This window comes from Quercus lobata, chromosome 10, assembly GCF_001633185.2.
Source record: "Quercus lobata isolate SW786 chromosome 10, ValleyOak3.0 Primary Assembly, whole genome shotgun sequence".
Lineage (NCBI taxonomy): Eukaryota > Viridiplantae > Streptophyta > Magnoliopsida > Fagales > Fagaceae > Quercus > Quercus lobata.
Genome location: NC_044913.1, coordinates 56,961,164 through 56,980,246, shown reverse-complemented (window position 1 = coordinate 56,980,246; position 19,083 = coordinate 56,961,164). Strand labels below are relative to the sequence as shown.

General features: G+C 37.9%; 1 protein-coding gene across 1 annotated transcript; it reads right to left on the bottom strand.

Moving 5' to 3' along the window:
* Nucleotides 1-12,662: 12,662 nt before the first annotated feature.
* Nucleotides 12,663-15,128, bottom strand: LOC115965044. Its single transcript, XM_031084252.1, has one exon. The coding sequence runs from the start codon at nucleotides 15,126-15,128 to the stop codon at nucleotides 12,663-12,665; it is 2,466 nt and encodes an 821-aa protein (XP_030940112.1).
* Nucleotides 15,129-19,083: the final 3,955 nt, after the last annotated feature.

Genomic DNA, 19,083 nt, shown 5'->3' with positions numbered 1-19,083 from the left:
CTCCCCTTCAAAGTGATGAGAAGCTGTGATGCACTTGGAACATATATACTTGTAACCTGAAACACTTGCACAAAACACATTAGACCCTCAAGGTAAAGCAAGTAATAAAAGGATAAGTATAATGTAACAAGCAAATTGCGATCAAGTAAACATGATGTAAAACATATGAGCAACTTGATCAAACACCAAAACAGTCATATAGAAATGACTACAATGAACACATAGCAAAGCAATTGATCATCTGAACATGCATTCAATGAAGCACAATAGCATAAGGAAGTATGCATGTCCAAAGCACAAACATGATGCAATGAGAACAACAAAGCATAATTCAAAGCACCATAAAGCCAACAAGAAAACAAACAGAACAAAGTTTTCTAGTTAACACAAAGTCTTCTCCCCCTTGGTATATGCATCTCCCCTATGGAATATCTCTCCCCCTACAAATGTGCATGAGAAATAGAATTTCTCCCCCTAAGAATGTGCACAAGAGTCATATAGAAATGACAAAATACTCCGAAACATTCTCTAGAGTATACTCTCCCCCTTTTTGTCAGGAATAGACAAAGGGTCAAGAAGAAACGAGGGCAAGAGATGAAGGTATGAACAATGCTAATGATGCATGAGGGGTGCAAGATGAATGAGAAAATGAAGCTCAAACCTAAGATAAAGTAACATGCTACAAAGCATAAGGTAAGCATGACATGCTAGGATGAAGAAATAAGGTAAAGACCAATGCATGACAAGGGTAACAAAAGTGTGTGCAAGAGGTGGCTAAGTGCAATGCATGTCCAATGCATGAAAAATGCACATGTGGGGCAAAGTGTGCAAAATACACAACTAATGAACCAAACATGTTCCTAATGAGGAAACATGAGAAACCCCAAAGTTTGGTACTCATCGGAGTCCAAACAAGCGAGAAAATGTCTAAGAGGCATTTTATCAAACACCTAGCATGCACACTATGAACAATAATGTGAAACAATGCATGAACATCATGAAATCCACCCTTAATACATGTTCTTTCTGCCACAAGGGGCCAACATCCAATGCATATCAACAAAAGAAACCAATCCCATGAAGAAAATTGACAAAAAATAAGTTTTCCCAACCCCTATGATGAAAATCCCAACCAAGAGCACAAAACTCTCCAAAACATAATCTAAGGATCAAAATCAATGAAAAGAGTTTATAATTACCTTAGAGATGTTAATGGATTGAAAAACCATTCAAATTGGTTGGGTTTTGATGTAAAAATATTGAAAGAGGGGTTTTAGAGAGGATGGGAGAGGTTTAAAACAAGTTTCCCACGAAAAAGCTCTTTAAAAAGCTGATTCTGGGCGACTCGCGACTGGCGAGTCGCGAGACAAGTCGCGAGTGAGTCGCGAAACCTCTCTGTCTGAACTCGCGGCTTAGACTCGCGGCTTGCAAGCCGCCAAACCGAGTAGCCAAAACTGGCAGCTTGCTGGCAGCTCGCGCAAGTAGCCAAAATGAGTGGCCAAAAATTCTGATACTTGTTTTTCAAAACAGAACATGTTTAAACATTGAAAAAAAAAGTAAGCACTAAATATAAACACAAAAAAATGATAAAAATCACTTCCAAAAACATATAAAATGATCAAAAATCTTTTTGGATTAATCCATATAAGATTGAGCACACACACATCACATTTAGACAAGTACAATCTAACAAATGAATAAGACATTCATTGAACATTAGGCAAGTGTGTTATGTGTGTGTATCAAATGTGGAATAGTCCTTAGTCTAGAGTGAAGCTTCAATGATCAATTCAATCAAGTCATACACAACTAGTACTAAGTCAAGTGGTCTATCTCAATTATAGAAATGAACATATATGACCTCCCACACACAAAAAAATGATTACATAAGATTGAAACTTTTCATTTGGCTTCTTACAATTCATATCATTTGATCATTTTGAATCAATACAACTCATTTTGAGCAATACATCTCATTTTTGAGATTGATGCCTGAAATTTTTGATATTTCAAATTGATGAACAAGCCTTTGGCTTTTTGGGCATCATACATTTTCATATAAGTCGCTTTCCCTTTTTCCTAGTCGAATACTAGTATGTGCGACGGCTTTTGCAGCTCATTATCTCTTTTCATTTTGAGATTTACATTTATTGAGCTCTTTAAACAATAAAAATAAAAGAGTGGGAAGAGATATAAGCACGAGTCTACGCATGTATCAAAACCAACATGACTATTGACAAATCATTCATGACAAGCTTGAAGATCGATTTACAACAATCACACAAAGATGTCAAGATTTTTCCCACAAAGATATAAGTGCAAAAATAACAAGCTAAGCTCGTAAATGCACAAAGCCATTTGTACAAAGGTACAAAGCCAAACTCACATGTGATATGTGCTCAAACATATACGATCAAACTTTTTGAATTTTTCACTTTTTATGTGGTTTTGGATTTTTACTCACACAAAACAGAAACATAAAAGTAAGATCAAGAACAAAACAATGTATACAAATATATGCAAGATGCACAAAATGCATGATGAAAAGACATTTAATGCATGAAGGGTCCTACAAAGATCGAAAGAATTAGATCAAGGACCAAAAAGAGCACAAGCTCAATTATAGGAACCCTTCCTCATCCAAACGGAATGATTGTTTGGAATGAGTGTCTCATTGGAAGTGAGACGAGGGTTGGAAGAATGAGAACCGGAGATGCACATAGACAAGGAGGTAAGAGCATTAACCACTTTCTTCAACAACTTACCATTTTCCATCCAATCCGGTTTAGCTTTCAAAGCACAACTTCCAAAAAGCTCAAGTTTCTCTTTTCTTTTAATTCTCTTAAGAGCTTGAAACTTAGAGCAATGGGGTCTTAGATGACCAATGGCACCACAATGGTGACACACAATGTGTTTAGGTCTACTAGGCTTTTTGGGAAGGGATCTAGCAACATGGTTTTGTTCCCTCTTCAACTTATGACATTGAGGTCTTATATGACCAATCACACCACAATGGTGGCAAGTTGGAACAAACTTAGATCCATCCAAAACCTTAGGTTGAGACCTAAATAGAGGCTGTGACTTAACAGTCTTTCTCTCCACATTTTGATTTCTTTTGTGTGGAGGAACGTACACCGATTTGTCCTTAGAGGTAGAATACACATTAGGCACAAGATCAGGTACCACAACATGATTGCAACACATATTATCATCCATTTTATCAATGGGTTCAGCAATCAAACACTTGGCATGCATCTTAAGAGATTCATTTTCACATTTAAGATCATCAACAAGTTTGTTAGACAAAACAAGTTTAGCATCCAAGTCCATATTTAAACATTCAAACTCTTTCAGCTTTTCAAGAGAAATTTCAGCAAGTTTTTTATATTTCTCAACCAATTTGTAGGATTCATTGAGCTTAGCAATCAAATCATCCTTTTCACAGAATAACTTGCTCAAATTCTTTTGAAACTTCTTAGCATTTTTCTTGAAGAGTTTGTCAACAACACCCATAGATTCAAATAACATGTCATCACACTTATGAGGATTAACACTCATAGAGGCATTTTCACAAACACGTGGCATGTTACATTCATCACCAACCAAATCATGCAAAGAGTCATACAAAGCACAATCCATGGCAAATAAACACAAGGGGTCAAGGATCACACTTAGGTATTTAAACCACAACAAGTGTACCCGCTCTGATACCAATTGAAAGTTCAAAAACGTGTAAAAACACCTTTGCACGTTTAGACCCCCAAAGAACAACTTAATCAATTCAAGCAATATGTCAAACAACTAGTGTGCGGAAACTTAACATATGCTATCATACGAAATTGATTAAATATTATCTAAGCCATAACAAAATAAAATCCACAGCAGATAATTTAAAGGCAAAGATAGAGGAAGGAAGATGCAAACACAAAGACAACACGCGATGTGTTATCGAAGAGGAAACCGAAGTCCTCGGCGAAAAACCTCTCCGCCGCCCTCCAAGCGGTAATCAATCCACTAGAAAATATAGTTGGGATACAAGGACAGCAATAGACCCTCCAAGCCTAATCTACCCAGTGCACCTAAGCCCTCCAAGCTTCTTGCTCCAACGAGGTTGCGCCGAACCTTTTTCTTTTCTAGCTTTCCGGATTCCGCTACTAGACCGTAGCATCAACCAATGAAGATTGGTTCCTTCCTAACTGCTTCCCAGAAATCCAAACAACAGACTCACAATGATGATGATGGTGAGAACCTGGTTTGGTATAGTGCCTCTCAAGGATTTAACAATGGAGAGGAAGAGAGTTGAGGAATTTGAAGAGATTCTAAGGTAGAGATTGTGGGTGAAACAATCTGGTTTTTCTTTAGGGTTTCTCTCTCAAAATTCTCTCTGGAATCTCTCTTTCAATCGTGGGTAATAGGGGTATTTATACTGGAGTGGAGAGGAATGTGAAACGTCAGAATTCTACAAAACAGGGGTGGCTCGCGGCTTGACCTCGCGGCTTGACTAAGTCGCGAGATCCAGTCGCGAGATAACCGTATGGCCAGTTGTCCTGTTTTGTCCTGTAGTGCTCCAGCTAGCAGACTGTTCACCTTCCAGCATGCTTGGCACGTGAGGTTGCTTCTGGCGGCTTGAAGCCGCGAGTCACCCGCGAGACCCAGCCGCGAGACTCTGTTTTCTTGCACACTCTTGAGCAAACTTCACTCTATCTCACTCACTACCCTTACATCAAACCCACCTAAATACAGGGTTACTAAATGCTGAATTACAAGCAAATTTGGCATGGAATAAAGCCAATACGATGGTTGAATAAATTCAACCTTACAGCACAGAATGTGTAGACATTAACAACAACGTCTAATGTTCGTAGGTAGAAATTTCTGGAAGTCATCATTGCTTGAATCTGAGAAGTCTAAAATATCTCTTTCATCATCTAACGCAGTAATTTCATTAATAGACTTCATGGCTCGCTCTTGCGCCTTCCCCTTTAGATGCTTCCTAGCTTTTTGGATTGCGTGAAAACGGTCTAGTCACCTTTGCATTTGATTGTTCTCTTGTTCAAGATGTGCAAGTATGTTGGCAGGTTCATCTCTAGGTAACTCTGCTAAGCGTGCCTTAGGAACTCGTAACCCGTGCCATCGACAATACACCTCCAACTCACACCTCTTCTCGTATAGGGTTGACCATGGTGGTTCTGCTACGGTGAACTCTATTGCGGTTGTATCTGTACTTAGTTTTGTGGGTTTGCCGACCATGATGTGTCCGACGCTTCCAAGACTCTCGTACGTGTATATTGGCATATTAATGAAATCTCTCTTCTTTCCGACCCATTTCCCTCCATAGTGGTCTGTGTATGTCTGTAGTTGTTGATCTGCTGGAGCTTCTGATGATCCATATGTTGAAGTAGATCCAAACTTGTTTCACATTTTACGATTTGACATTGAGACGCTACGAGTCATAGCTTACTCAATCTACGAATTTAGTGGGAGTAGAAAGAAAGTCATTATTGTGGTGCATTTATAACCTCATTTCATGGTTCAAGCATTACAATCAAAATTTAGTAGAGCTTGTCATGTCAATACAGGCTAGAAAAACACTGTATGAAGAGGGTCATAACTGTTACCAATGTCATGCGTCTAGATTCTTGTAGGGACGACACCAATTTAAATATGAAATTGGTGTCTAATTTTCCTCCATCTGTCTAAATTTAACTGGGATCAATTGTAATTACGCTACTATTGCTGATAGAAGTTAGGTGAAAGTTAGCTGTGCTCCTTTTTTATTTATTTTTTTTCCCCCACACCCGTGTATTTTCAGGTTCACCTCTCCTTCTACAATAATCAAAACCCAAGATTGTTCCTCTCCTACTCAACTAATGGTGCATGGTCGCAGTTACCACACTGATTAAGCCACCTTAACATACAGCTCCCCTATTTTTCAATGAATGCTATTTATGTATCTTATATAGGAAGAGGTTCTCCATCTATTCCGATTTTACTTTTCTTTACAACTTTAATGGTCCTGGTTTATGCTCTGCAAAACCAATTCCAACCATTCCTAAGGTTTGATTACTCATTTCTTTAATATGCCTAAACTTTCGTTCCTTTTTGTCAAAAAATTTTGTTGTCTAATTATATAATTTGATTGTTTTTCTATGATTGATGTTGTATGTTTATTTTCCGTTTCATAACAAGTTGTAAGGAAACTGATAATTTTAATGGTCCTGGTTTATGCTTCCTAAGGTTTGATTACTTCTTCCTTTCATCTGCCTATGCTTTCGTTCGCTGTTGTAAAAAAATTATATTGTTTAATTGTATAATTTATTTGTTTTCCTAGCATTGATGTTGCATGTTTATTTCCTATTTCATAGGAAGTTGCAAGGAAACTTAGAATTTAACTGCTCCTGGTTTATGCTATGCAGAACGAATTCCAACCATTTCTAAGGTTTGATTACTCCTTTCGTTCATCTGCCTATGCTTTCCTTCCTCTTGGTGAAGAATGTTTATTCTGTAATTATATAATTATTTTCTTTCCTATGATTTATGTTGCATGTATATTTTCTGTTTCATAACAAGTTGCGAGGAAACTGTAGTAGTGTTTGAATTGAAATTGAGAGTTCTGATAATGCATTAATATTTCCATGATGTATTTCAAAAAACTTGTTTAGAAAACGAATTTCAAAACAGATTTGGTTCTACATCTTCTTCTTCCCCTGATTGCGTAATAGTATATTTACAGTTTTATGTGTGTACATGCCCGGTAACTTATATGATAAAGGGTCTTTACACAGCTTATTGTCTCAACAAAGGTCGTCATCAATGTTTTTACACTTTATGGAAAACTCTGTTGCCAATTAACTGAGGCTTTTTAACTACTTATTTCCTTACCAAAGGCTACCTCTTTGTTATTGGTCAATTATTCCTATGCCTTATGTGACAAGTAGTTAGTTGTGATTTTCCATAGTACCTGCTTATTTTGTTAACAAAGGTCAATTTTTTCCCCTGTTTATGTTGTGATTGTAGTGTGGTTAGTATTTAACCCTAATAATGTATAACAAATTTCTTATTCTCTTGAAAAAGGTTAGCTACTTTTTTACTGATACTATTGTTATTATTATTGGTAAATTATATGACTTCTTGTTAATATGATTTTCGTTAGAGCTTTTAACATATTCGTTTTTTATGGTATTGACAAAGTACCAGAACTTTGTATTTTCCCAGTTATTTAATTTTCAAGTAACTAACAAATATGGTGAGTGGTTAGCGGTAATGTTGTGTTACTGGTTCGATAATTATGGAACAAGTATATTATTTGAGATAGTTATGGACGAAGCACGAGCTAGAAGGTCAAAAAGGCGTTTGATTTAAAATAAAAAAAGAAAAAGAAAAAGAGGTATCCGAACTCAAGTAGAGATGTGTTGTAGAAGTGAAGTGGACCCTGGCAACCTATTTGATGGAGGCATTGTGTTCATCATTGGCCAATTTGGTGTTTGGTTTTAAGGGAATTAGGCTGCTTGAAGTGGTAATTTACGCTACTTTTTCCCTAAAGTAATTTACACTACTCTTATTTAGAGGGTATTATGTAAACAAGTTTTCCATGTAATTTACGGTATTTTTTTTTAAAATGTAATTTATGCCACTTTATTTTAGAGGGTATTATTATATTATATATTTGAGATTCAATATTATTTTACCCAATTTAACCCTCACCTAAAGTGGTTGTTATCTAAGAAATTGTTGTAAACATATTTCTTTTGTAACATAAATTATATTTATCATCTGTATAATTCTATGTGAAATTCAATTTACATTTCCTCTTTTATAGACTATTACTTTACTGCTCCATTAACAAAGTTACATGCATTTTCTCAGTTTTAAGGGTAATTGATATCTTTGAAATCTAATCTCTTTTTAAGTTTTGTTATGGGGGTGTAGTAAGTGGCTAACCATTATTGATTCCTTCACCGGTGAAATAAGTATATTTCGAATTTCAACTCTTTTTCACTTTTGTTATGGAAGTGTAGTAAGTGGGATTTTTTAAAACGTGTAGTTTTCCTTATTTTCATAAACTTTTAAATAAGGATAGGGTCACACGAATTCCCCACTGTAATCTTAAAATTTTCCCTAAATATAAGGATATGGATGGAGAAGTGGAAACACAAAACAAATCAGTGACCAGAAACAGGAAACGTAGGTATTAATTATGAAAAAAAATCTATATAACGTTCATCGAAAAAGTATAAACGTGTATGAGTACGGCATAGGAAATTTAATCAAATACAACTATAAACTAGGCTTTTAGCACGTGCGTGCTCAGAGTCTCTTCAATTTTTTGGGTAAGGGTTAATTTACAACATTTATTGTAATATTGGATTATTATATTTTCCAATCATAAAAAAAAAAAAAAATAAAAAAGAATGAAACAAATAAAAAAAACGTATGGGTGTGATGAGTATTATGTGCGGTGAATCACAATGCCGGACTTTTTTTTTGTTTAGAAAATGTAGTAATCCCAAATGATGATCAATGCTTTAAATTAATCCTTATCCATAAAATTAGAACAACCTCTGTGCACGTGCGTGCTCAGAGGCTAGTATGTGTTTAATCTACTTTTATGATCTCTTTTTATTTTTTTGGTGTAGCCATTGCATAACTAATCGATAATGCATATAACAAGGTAGGTTCCTTTTTGTTATCATTTCAATGATTGTAGTTTTTCTTCAAATATGCATATCAACATTCCAGTTGAAGGAAAAAAAGAAAGAAAGCAAATGATCATTCAATATAAAAGTCATCACACATTGTGAATATGGTCATATTATCATAAAATTAAAACCATGTTTGTGGACCTTGAAGAGTACATATAATAATATACAAATACTTGAGAATCACATAAAAAAACTTTCATACAATCTATGGAAGCTACAAATTAACCCTAAAGCTCCTACGCTACAATCCCTACTTCCCCTGTCTGTTATGTATTGCCAAAGGCAATCATCAAGAGTCAGACGGTGGCGGAGGTGGAAAAGCACTGCTGTACTCTGAAAAATCTGCTCTCAACGCAGCAACCTCAGCAATAAGGCCATCTAAAAGCTGTCCATGAGCTGCTTGAGTCGTCATAATGGTCTCCATCATAGCACGAAGAGATAGGGGAGGAGGAACGGTGGGGTCTGCAGCTATGCTGTGAGCATGTACCCCATCGTCACCAATGTCAGCAACGGTACCTGTAGGATCAACAGGACTCTGCTCAGCATGATCATCTCCAGTGGTGGACTGTACTCGTGGCCTTTTTGATGACCCAACACTCGGTCCAACACTCCTCTTTTGTGCAGTCCGCTGTTTGAGAAAGGTGGCTCCTATAGGGGCTGTGATGTGGATCAACTCTAGGGAAGGAAAATTCTCTACCCCTACATAGCATAGAACCCTATAGATGAAAACTGGGAAGAATAGACCATGCTTCTTACTCTTACTCCTATGCGCCCGAACAAGCGTTTGATAGAAAAGGGAAGCAAAACAAATGGACGCATCAGTGACGAGGGCATACAAAAAGAAACACCTCTCTCTAGGAATAGTATGGACATGGGAGATGGGGAAGATGTTGTGACAAGCTATCCTAAATAAGATATAATTAAGCTCGGTTAAGTCACTCGAGTTAATTCTTGGCTCAAATCCCAATGTCATTGATCTTCCGCAAAGAAGAGTCATAACATCAGAGATTTCAGGACGGTTCGAGTATGAGTATGGATAAGTAGGTGTTCTAACACGAGGTACATCAAGAGCATTGGATATATCATTCTTAGTTATGACAAAGTATCGACCTCGAATCCAAGTAGCCAAATCATTATCAGAACGAATTTCGAGATTGACATAGAACTCTCTAATCAGTGCAACTGGAGGGGGTTGTAAACCTTTACATAGAGACAACCAGTTCCTACACTGTAGATTCCTATGGACAGCAAGTGGTAATTCATCTAGATTGATTTCTCGTTTCGGCCAAATTGTCCAATATTGAATTACATTTTCAAACCTTTGCGCCTTCGTAACCGTTTCAAACGTTGTTTCATCAAACACAATTGCAGGCTTAGATGAGGAGGCAGACACTCTTTTGGCAGGCTTAGATGAGGAGGCAGACACTTTTTTGGCTTTGGTTTTAATGGTTTTAGACTTCTTAGGAGCCATAACTAGGATGTACAGGTGGGAATGAAAGCACAACAGAAAACCAATATTTAGAACTGCGTTAGAGACACATAAACACAATGTACATATGCATGACAAAAAGACTGCATGATATTGATGCACAATAAGCGTCAATGAATGAATGCATTGAAATGAAAAATTTTCTGTATGTACATGAACATTGACCCATACAGTCAAGTTATTTGAGAACCATGCAAACCCACAGTGTACATGGTGCAGTGGGTGTAAAACCAGTCACTACCATCCATCAATGTCTTACCATGTGGTCAATTTCAGGCAATTATACCCAATTCAACAAAACCCCAAATTCCACGAAGAACAAGATTGGCGAATGAACCAACATGCATACCAAGATGTGAAAATTTTGAATATAAATGATAGAGAACATCTCGCCAACATGCATACACAGCAACCCATGAACCAGTTCAGATCAAATGAAGCAATACATCAAAATCCCGAAATTCCCAATATGAAGACATGAACTCTAATTTTTCATTTCTCACAAATCATGCGTTCTTTGCAATTAAAGGGTAGAAAACGTGTGTACAACATCCATACAAAAAAACCCATTACCTATTTCATGTCAAAACACCAACACCCATGAAAATCCCCAAATTCCATATTAACACATGAACCCTAAATTGAATGGGCTTGTAGAAATCAGCTATGTTTATGTAATTAAAGGCTACAAATCGTATGAACAACATGCATATGTAAAAACCCATGACCCATTTCAGACCACAACACCCAAAATCATGAAAATCCCCACACTTGCATAGTTCGAAATTTCAGCTTTCACGGGGAGATTAATGCAGGATTTGAAATTAATTTCAATGGGAAGCAAGGGTAAAAGAGTCATACTACAGTTGAGGATCGATGTTTGGAACCCGGGAAGTCGCTTACGAGCTTGAGGAATCGAGAGCAATCGACTGCTGCTACCGTGGGAGTCCAGTGCATCCACACAACATCAGCTATGCTTTTTTTTTTTTTCTTTTTATGAAACAACAGTTAACACTGAACTGTGTAAATGAGGAACCACATAACTCGATAATGGAAAAATCGAGTACACTATTACTCGCTTAACGCAAAACCGAGTTACATAATTTGGACCGATCGTCCACCAATCAAGTAAGAATCGATTCTTATAGACAACTTTGGCTGGAGTTGTGATGGATCGCAGATCTACTCGCTTTCACGGACAGTGAGTAATACAACGTACTCGATAACTAAATTATCGAGTTACTTAAAGTAACTCGCTTTCTCGGAGAGCGAGTACTTGCTTGTTATATTTTTCAGACACCAGTTAGTACTCGATAATAGTATCATCGAGTTTTATATTATGACCAATCGAAACCAATCGGACAACAGTCGGTTTTTTCAGACAATCATGGCTGGACTCATGACTTCCTTGACTGGTCGCGCAGCAATCGAATAACAATCGATTCTTACAGTCACACATTGCAACACACTCCTATGCATTTCGATGGGTCGCAACCAGTTCGACTGATCAGTAATTCTCCAGTAATACTCGATATTTCTGAAGTCGAGTTACAGATTTAACTCGCTTAATAGAAGATCGAGTAACGTCTTGTTCCAGTGTGTGTTCAGAGACGACTACATGGTACTCGAATTTTCGATTACCGAGTTATTAATGTTACTCGGTTTTAACAAAATCGAGTTTTGTAGAACAACCTTCCACTACATATTACAACTCGGCCTGCATGTTTTTTCTTGTTGCAGCTCAGTCAGTTTTTTACACCAGGTATGTTCTGTTTATTACAATGTTCATGAAGCAACAAGTGCATGGCATGCAACACACTCCTATATTGTTGCTTTTGAGATTGCCCCTGCTATATAAATATGAATGCAACAAAGTTGGAGAAGTTGGAAATCATACTAAAACAGCTTAGTGAAACCCCATTGCAATAACTTCGTTTTTAACTGAATTGTTTGCTTGACCGGCTTAGTAAAACCCCCATCAGTACATAACATTAAAGGCACTAACAAAGTGCATGACTACATAAGTACAAACTTTAATATCAACTTCTAAGCAAAAAATGACCAATATCATTTGTCTTCTCATCATGGGCCTGTTCAACTGGTGACGTTCGGTTGCTTCCAATTAAAGAGGTAGGGATCATCCTGGCTGCGCAACGTATGTCCGTTAGCACCCATCCACCTTGGCTGCCGTACCTACTGTAAATAGTTAAAAAATGTTATGTACACTGGACTTATATAAGTTATTAACACACAACATAGGCAGAACAGGAAAAATTTAATGACTTACGACGAATAGTGTAACAAAAACAACTGAACAACCTCATTTGCCTATACATGCATGAACACCAGTGTTTGTTTCATGACTAGTCCAAATACTTACTATGGCAATAGAGAACAAAGACACTACTACTGAGTTCTTAATAGTGCCAATTTATATATGACAAAAGTTGTAGGAGATATATGACCTTTACCTATGATGCAGCTCCACCGCTAGTTGACTCCGCATTTCGAGTAGGACATGTTCTACGGTTGTGCCCCTCTTGGCGACACAACCCACATCTTGACTTGGGTCCATTCTCGATCCATAGGGAGGTCGGCAACTCCCTATCATTCTCGTCCATCTCATTGCGGATTCGTGTGGACTTTGGCCGACCTTTGTTCCGGATCAGGTGCAGATTGGGCATCACTACTCTAGTTTCTTCAGGATCCGGCCATGCTAATCTGTCTTTCAACGGTTGGAATACCGGTTCATAGCTATGGAACCTATGACTCACGCTATAGCAAGGATCAATAAACTGCTGCGCATCGTGCTTATACTTAGCACAAATTGCTATTACGTGTGAACACGGCATCTTGTATGCTTCCCATTTTCCACATGTGCATGTCATACCCCGAAGATCAACCCTGTGCGTGTGTTGTCCGCCCCCATTACCTAGAGGATTACCCGGTGTGTCAACCTGATATAACCGCGCTTGTGTGCACATCCGTGTCACCATATGGTCCTTTGCCTTCGCTTGGTTTTTTTCGAACTTCTCCATGGCATACTTGCACCATTCTTGACCCGCTTCCAATTGCTCTAGAGCGAGATTACGACGAGCGTCAAAGTAGGAGTTCACTTTGAAGAAGGTGTACCTCACCATTGCCGTGATTGGCAAGCTGCGTGCACCTTTCAGTACTCCATTAAAACACTCCGATAGGTTGGTTGTCATTGCTCCGTATCGACGCCCTCCGTCGTGTGCAAGTGTCCACTTTTCTTTGTTTTCATTTTCCAAGTACCTGTGTGCAGCCGGTTTGACATTGCGAATTAAATCCAGTGTGGCTTGAAACTTTCTAACTTGATTCGCGCTTGCGGCCCTCCATACCATGTTCTTCAACTCCGGAATTTTCCATTTTGTGTTCACATTGCTAACTACATGGCGGAGGCAATACCGGTGATGGGCCTGGGGAGGCTGCAACCAAGTCATCCTTGTGTCATCAAAGCAAGCTTTTATACCCGAATGTCGGTCAGAGATGATGCAAAGATTTTTCCGGTCCGTAACATATCGTTTCAGGCATGCCAAGAACCATCCCCATGTCTCCTTGCTCTCACTCTCAACAACGGCAAACGCGAGTGGATAAACCTCGTTGTTAGCATCCGTTGCCATTGCTATCAACAACTTCCCCTTGTACTTGCCATAGAGGTGCGTTGCATCGATGCTTATCACCGGCCTACAATACTTGAACCCTTCTATACACGGACCAAAAGCCCAAAAGGCACAGTTAAATGTGCAAGTTCCCGGCACACTACGGTGGTCGCACTTCAACTGTGTCACTGTGGTTGGATCTGCATCTTTTAACGCTGCCAGGAACCGAGGCAATTCTGCATATGACTCATCGAAACCACCGTAGATGGCTGCAACGGCTTTCTGTTTTGCATCCCAAACCTTATAGTGAGACGCCCAATGGCCGTGCTTCGCATGAAGAACACTACGTAGGGTTGCTACTGTTCTTGAAATATCTTCCCGTACGTATGACTCAAGTGTGATGGCAATGAACTTTGAATCCATCATCCTTCCATCATGATCCACTTGGAGTGTCGAGCAAGTGTGGGGACCCTTAGATGTTGTGATCATCCACAACTTGTGCCTTTTGCTGTAGATAGCTCGAATTGACCATAGACATGCATCGTGTACACACGTTACAACCAGTCTCTCGGGGTCTGACTTCATGTACTTAAATTTTTTATTGAGCCCAACGGAGAACATGGTTAGCGCGTGCTGAACCGCAGCTTTATTCTTGAATAGCATCCCCTTGCTCGGTTCGTCCCCCGGTCGCCAACTCAGCAGACCTGTTTCCAGGGAAGGTGATGGGTCATTAATGTCATCCCATGTGTTTGACGTGAACCATTCGGGGTTAGGGTTCGGATTATTTTCTGGTTGTAGTTCATCTAACAATTCTGGATTCTCTACCGGTCCATCGTTATCAATGAACTCCTCATACACATCTCGAGTCTCATCCATTTCGGTTGCCTCGTCCAAGTAGGTTTGGATATCTTCATTTCGGTGAGTATATCCTTCATCCTCATGGGTATGGATAGACCCTAACACTTCGGCGTCTTCAGTATTGTCCATAGCAACCCCATTCCATGGTTGACAGTTGTAGGGCAAAGATGTCTCGGGTGTAACTGACGGGTGCACAACGGTTACAGGAATTGATTCTTGCTCTCCAACTCTACTGCCATATTGCGAACCCCCGTCGACATTGAACCCAACAGTGTGGACAGTTACATACAAGTCAGAACCTATGAATTGCCCTGCCCGCTTTATCACTCCCCACATTATATTTGCACCATTGTCGCATTGTAACGGAATTGAATTGTAGAACACTTGGGTACCTACTAGTTGCTGCGGAGCCCGAAATACAATGGAGATGTCGTGGGTATCCTTGTCTAACCCCATAGTTGACATTATCTTCCGTTTTAAGTTTTCTCGTGTGTATCCCACGTTTCACTTCAATAAGCGTCTGCTTTTGGTTCGGACCTCGGTATGATAGCCCGTGCAAATCATTAATATATGCCTCCCCGTCGTAGTAAACATAGAAGTAATGTGGACTCATAACGGACCTAAACCACAAATAGTAATAATTGTATCATGCTGCGTAATATTGTGAAAGCATAGGCTAACTATACATGCCCTATGTTTGGGTGTTCATGGAGGTAAACAAACCTAAGCAAATTGTGCTAAACATGCTAAAAATTACTATTGAATAATTATATCATCTACTCCATCAGACTTCATTTCGATAACGAAAATGTTTGCACAATGTGGTCGGGTTTCATGCTGGCTATTGTTCAACAAATGAGAACTCAAAAGCATTGCAAATAAGCGAGATAATTCATACCATGCAATATGGACCACATTTTCAGTGATAAATATACCTCCCATTGAAGACCCACAACATTCAACTAATTTATGTTCTCAAAAATTGTACCACATTATTATGTTCAAATACCCCCTATTGAAGACCCACAACATTCATATTATTTGTGTTCTCAAAAATTGTCCACAACAGTATTATGTTCAGATGTCCCCATTCAAGACCCACAACATTGAAAAAATTCGTGTTGCTCTAAGGGAGATAATTCATAAGCATTGAAATAATTCCTAGCATGCAAAAGCATTGCAAATATCAGTTATATAATTCCTAGCATGCAACATGTACCACATTATTATGTTCAGATACTTAGCATTGAAGACCCACAACATTGAAATAATTTATGTTCTCAAAATTTGTACTACATAATTTTGTTTAGATACCCCAATTCAACAGCCACAACAGCAATAAAAAAATTTGTGTTGCTGTAAAGTGTTATCAAGTAGTATTTACCTATCAACTGAGATGTTGACAGAACAAAGATGAAGTGCACTTTCTTGAATTAGCGTGCTTTGTGCAGATGGTTAATTGAAGGTGAAACCTCTCACTAGCTGTGACACAATGGTTGCAAGCGCAGACCAGTCCACGTCCAGACTTCAGAACGACAGTGTCAAATATAATTGGTAAGTGGTCCCAGAAAGTTGGGCGGGTGGGGGGTGTGTTATGGTTGGACAGTACTCGGCATTCTAATATCGAGTTACATATAACTCGATTATACTGAAGCCGAGTACTATTAAAACCGTGTACGTCATGAAGATAACTCGTCTCTGCACAAATCGAGTTACATATAACTCGATTCTTAGACACCGAGTACTATTAAAACCTACAACTACCAGCAGAACGCACAGTGATTCTGAAATGGAGTTAAATAAAACTCGTCCCTGAGGAGACCGAGTATTATTTACTTCACCAAACTGGTCGTTAGGAGCAGTTGTTTATACTCGCCATTGGGAGAGGCGAGTTATATGTTGTACAATCGAGTACAACAGGTATTCCACTTTATATAAGATGACAGCTTCCTCCTTCGCTTCTAGAGGTAACATGCCCTCCTTTTTTTATACTTGTCATTAAATAATTTACTACTGTACAAACCAAATGCTGATTATGCAACTGTTTGTCAGATCTTTTAACAAGAAACGTCAACGTTGCTGCAGTCCACTGGCACCTGTTGGTAGGGCAACATGGTACATTTTTATCTAATACCTCAGTTTCGAAACTTCGTAAGTTCTAACCCCAGCACAACAAATATGGTTTTAACATACAGTGTTGTTGTACGAACTCTTTTAGGGTGGCAGATACTATGTTGTTTTCGTTGGTCGTGCTCCTGGCATATACGACAATTGGGCAGAAGCAAGTAGACAAGTTCATAGATTCGCGAACGCTGAACACAAGTCATACAAGGATCGACGGGAAGCAGAATCTGCATACATGGAGTTCATGCAACGTAATGGTAGGAACGTGCAGTATGGTGCTTCCCAATCGTGGACATCTCCTACCATGTCGCCATCAAGTTCTGGAATGGCATCTCAAAGCGAAGGAACCAGCTATTGCGATGGAGACGTTAGGAACAGATTGTTGAGGTATCAGTTAAACGTTGCCATTGAGGAGCGTGACCACGCAAGGAGGATTGCAACCTTGAGTACTAACATGCTAAGTGAAGTGGTAGCCCATGTTATGGGGGATGACGAAGTTCATGATTCGACACGACAAGGAAGCACGAAATGAAGGTGAAACTATGGCTCTTGCTTGTGGCATTTATGAATCTAGTAATACTAAATATATAAATATATGTGTTTTTATGACCCCTATGGCTCACGTTTGCAGTACAGATGGGCTAAAGTGTTGTTGAATATCTTTTTTGTTTCCCTTTTGAACGTTAATTTGGAATATGTCTTAGCCTGTTGGCCTGTAATTGCTTGTATTGTTGTTAACATTGGGTATGTTGTTTTGGTAACTGTACTTGGCTTTGGATAGCCAATAAGTATTTTCTCTATATATTTTTTGCGTAGGAAAAACAAAAAAAAACTTGTATATAATTAAGTTGCGAATATAACGAGCAATAGGTTAGTTGTCATAACGCTAATGTAATATACCCCGTGTCGGTTCTGATTTTGCAGCATGACATTGAGCCATATTGGAACATAAAATCCAGATATGCACACCACCTAGCAATGAAACATGTATGGGCATTTGCCAAACCTGTACGTAATATGCAGTTATTCGACCTTAACATATACAAATGTATATTTCCAAATAAATTTAAACATACTTGGGAAGAAAAAGACCATTTCATTCCGGTCTTCGACAGAACTAATCATTTGACTCAGCGTCAAAGAATGTTGACCATTTTTTCTAAGGACATTTTGCAGATGAGACATGAGGATAAGAATGGACAAAGTCAAATAATATTGTAACTGATAGACTGTAATTGTTTCATGATAATGAGAAGTTAAATTTTATTTTCTCTGTTTTATATGAGGAGAGTTTAAACTTGTACGTAGGTAAGAAAGAGTGGATGAATTTTGTGAAGGTTTTTTTATTTATTGTTTTTATTTCTTATGGATTTATTTTATTTTATTTTCTTTGACCCATCTTTTTTTTTGTAATTGTTCAAAACATCATTGTTGTGATAATTGGATTGAGATAAGAATTGTGCTACGATTATTACAAATTTTTATTTTTCTTTAAATAAAGGTAATTGATTTTTATTTTTTTTTCAATAACGGCAGATGTGTGTGTTCTTTTTTGGTACCACATTATTATAAAATTTTTTTTTATCAGTTATCATAGCAGATGTATTCACAAACAAACGTGTTGTTTTAATGAAATTTTTTTTATAAGTGAATAAAGTAATTTGAATACCATCAGGAGAGTAATCCTATTTTGTAGGCAATATTTTGGTGCAAGTTAGACATATATTTTTACCTTTCATTCAATAGTCATCGAGGTTTGTATATAGACGTTAAGGACATTCACTTAATTAATAAATGGGGACTCCAAATAAGAGAAACCCCTAAACTATTTTAATACATAATCTTAAAAAAACCTCAGGTTCAGTACAAAATGATAAAAACTCGACTAAATACGAAATTTTATAATATTTTATGTTCTGAGATTGCCCCTAATGTTCAGGGAAAGCGCTAAACAACTAATGAAAATGATGAAATACCCTTAATGTAATAAACTTATCTTTATCTCTAATTCATACGAAATGGTTTAAACTCTTAAATTGATAAAAATTGAAAGCAAACAATGTAATGAACAAAATTATGACCTTCTATAAAAAAAACATATGTACCACGGTTAGATTTTGAAAAAACAAACAATAAATAAAAACTATCTCGGCCTGTTCTTTGTTGTTTCAAATTCAAAACATAATAATAATAAAAAAATTGCACTTAACACGTTTGAATTCCACTCCCTCATTGTCGAATAACCTGTTATGTTGCCCATGTATGTACATTCAGAATTCAACCATAA